Source organism: Hirsutella rhossiliensis (assembly GCF_020360975.1).
Source record: "Hirsutella rhossiliensis strain HR02 chromosome Unknown scaffold00001, whole genome shotgun sequence".
Lineage (NCBI taxonomy): Eukaryota > Fungi > Ascomycota > Sordariomycetes > Hypocreales > Ophiocordycipitaceae > Hirsutella > Hirsutella rhossiliensis.
Genome location: NW_025408667.1, coordinates 1,048,485 through 1,050,609, shown reverse-complemented (window position 1 = coordinate 1,050,609; position 2,125 = coordinate 1,048,485). Strand labels below are relative to the sequence as shown.

The 2,125-nt window shown below is 55.6% G+C and overlaps 1 protein-coding gene across 1 annotated transcript; it reads right to left on the bottom strand.

The window, feature by feature from the left end:
- Positions 1-605: 605 nt before the first annotated feature.
- On the bottom strand, positions 606-1,344 carry HRG_00126 (uncharacterized protein; the record flags this gene model as incomplete). The annotated part of the gene is made up of 3 exons (XM_044858597.1): positions 606-729; positions 785-798; positions 1,054-1,344. The coding sequence occupies 3 exons, from the start codon at positions 1,342-1,344 to the stop codon at positions 606-608; spliced, it is 429 nt and encodes a 142-aa protein (XP_044724997.1).
- Positions 1,345-2,125: the final 781 nt, after the last annotated feature.

Here is a 2,125-nt window from a genome sequence, read left to right as displayed (position 1 = left end):
GTATAGAGGGTTATTAGCCCGTAGGTTATAGAGCTCGATAGTCTCTTAATAAGGGTCTATAATAAGATTAACGTAGACCTCTTTTATAGAGCCTCCTCTAACCCGCTACCTAGATAAGAAGTAGCGGACGCCTAACCGCCCGTAATCGAGGTAGAGAGAGAGGACGAGTTTAAGGTCGAAGAGATATAGGCCGCGCGCTAGAAAAAGGTCGGTAAGGGGAAACGCTAGGAGGTCCTCGTTAAGTAGCGCGGGTATCTCGACCCTACGTAGGAACCTATATATAAGTTTATAGGAACTATAGCCCTCGATAAGTTTAAAGCCTTATTTAAAATAGTAGATAAGAATAACGGACTAGCGGACTACCGATAATAGCCTAGGCTAAGACTACGAAGTAAGTAAAGTAGAGTAAGTAGTTACGATAACGCGAGCGTAATTATATAAGTAGAGATAAAAATAGCGTTTATTTTAAGGCAGAGCCCTTAGACTACCTAGACCTACTCCTTATCCTTATCGTTATCCTTATCCTTATCCTCGTTATCCTCCTCTACCTTATTAGCGGCGGCGGCGCTCTCTAAGGCGCTTAGGCGGCCCTCTAGGCCCGCGAGCTAGTCGGCGGCAGCGGCGGCTCCGGGGGCTCCGGGGGCGGGGGGGGCCCGGCCAGCAGCAGCGGCGGGGGCGGCGGCGGGCACGGCCAAGGGGACCGCCGATAGGGCGACGGAGGCAGTGTCCCTAGTACCGGGGGAGTTAGCAGCGGAAGCAAAAGAGCTAGATAAGAGGAACTTACTTAGGGACGAGGCCCTAGCGCTCGAGGGCGCGGAGATTGCGGTAGGCGGCGGCGGCGGCGGTGAGGCGCCGCCTCACAGGCGCGGCCGGCACGCGCGCACTGGTAACAACTGCCGCTATAGCGGCGCCCGACTTAGTCGGCGTAGGGGAGCTCCTACGACGCGCACCGTATATAGGGGGCCGCGCGGGCGGCTCCGGCCTGCACTTAGCGTTTGTGCTTTAAGAAGTTAGCGGAAAATAGCCACCACGCTCGCTAGGCAGCGGACTTACGGGGGTAGCAGTAGCGGAGGCGGGGGCAGAGGGGCCGGGCGTCACGGCCGGCGGCGGGGACGGCGTCGTCACCCGGAAGGGCGACGTGAGGGCGGCCAGCGCAGCAGAGGCAGAGGCGGCGGCGGTGGGCGCGGTCGCGCGGGCAGGAGCGGGGGCGCGGGCAGGAGCAGCGGCAGCGGCGGAGCCGTCGTCGGCCGTGCCTAGCACGGCGTCGACGAACGACTCCGCACGCTCCGAGAAGGAGGAAGCGGGAGAGGGGGAGGCAGATATATCTATCGCGGAAGTTAGCATTACGGATTACGGCCTCCCGCTCTATAAGGCGGAGAACTTACTAGTTAAAGTTATTATTATTAGGGCTATTATTGCTACTACGGCTATTACTATAAGTATACGTTAATAAAGCGGCCCGTATAGCTAGGAACGAACTAACGCCCTAGGTAGAGCGGAACTTACCTATTACTACTACTACTACGGTTAAAGAAGGAGGAGAAGGAAAAGAAGGAGGAAGGGGGGGATGCCGCCTTATATACCCCTAGGTAGAGGAGGCTGCCTAAGGCCGAGGGGACGGGCAACCTAAGGCTTACGTAGGTCCGGGCCGGCCGCCGGCTACCTAGGGGCGCATATAATAGGTTGCGCCCCTATTTAAACGGCCAGCCGGCTAATAAGTATAGAGCCCGGTTCCGGCTGCCCGGGCTAATAGGCGCGGGGATAATAGGGCTAGTAGGGCTAGCACGATTAACGGAAAAGGGCAGGGTAGAGCTAGCGGCACGGGCCCTATAGTGCGGAAGCCGTTAATAGGGCAACGCCGCGCTACGCTCGAGGGAGGGCATTATATAAGAGTCTTTAACTATTATAGGTTATAGGCTTAGGCTATAGCCTAAGCCGTATAGTTACGTACGGAGGGCCGGATCCCGTACGTATATATACGGGCTAGCCGCGTATAGGAGAGCTCTATATAGCTTATTAACATTATCCTACGGACGGCACCTACGCGCACGCCTCTACCTACTCCGTAATATCTATATAGGAAATTACTTATTTAGAATAGTACTTACTTAGTTTAGACCTATTA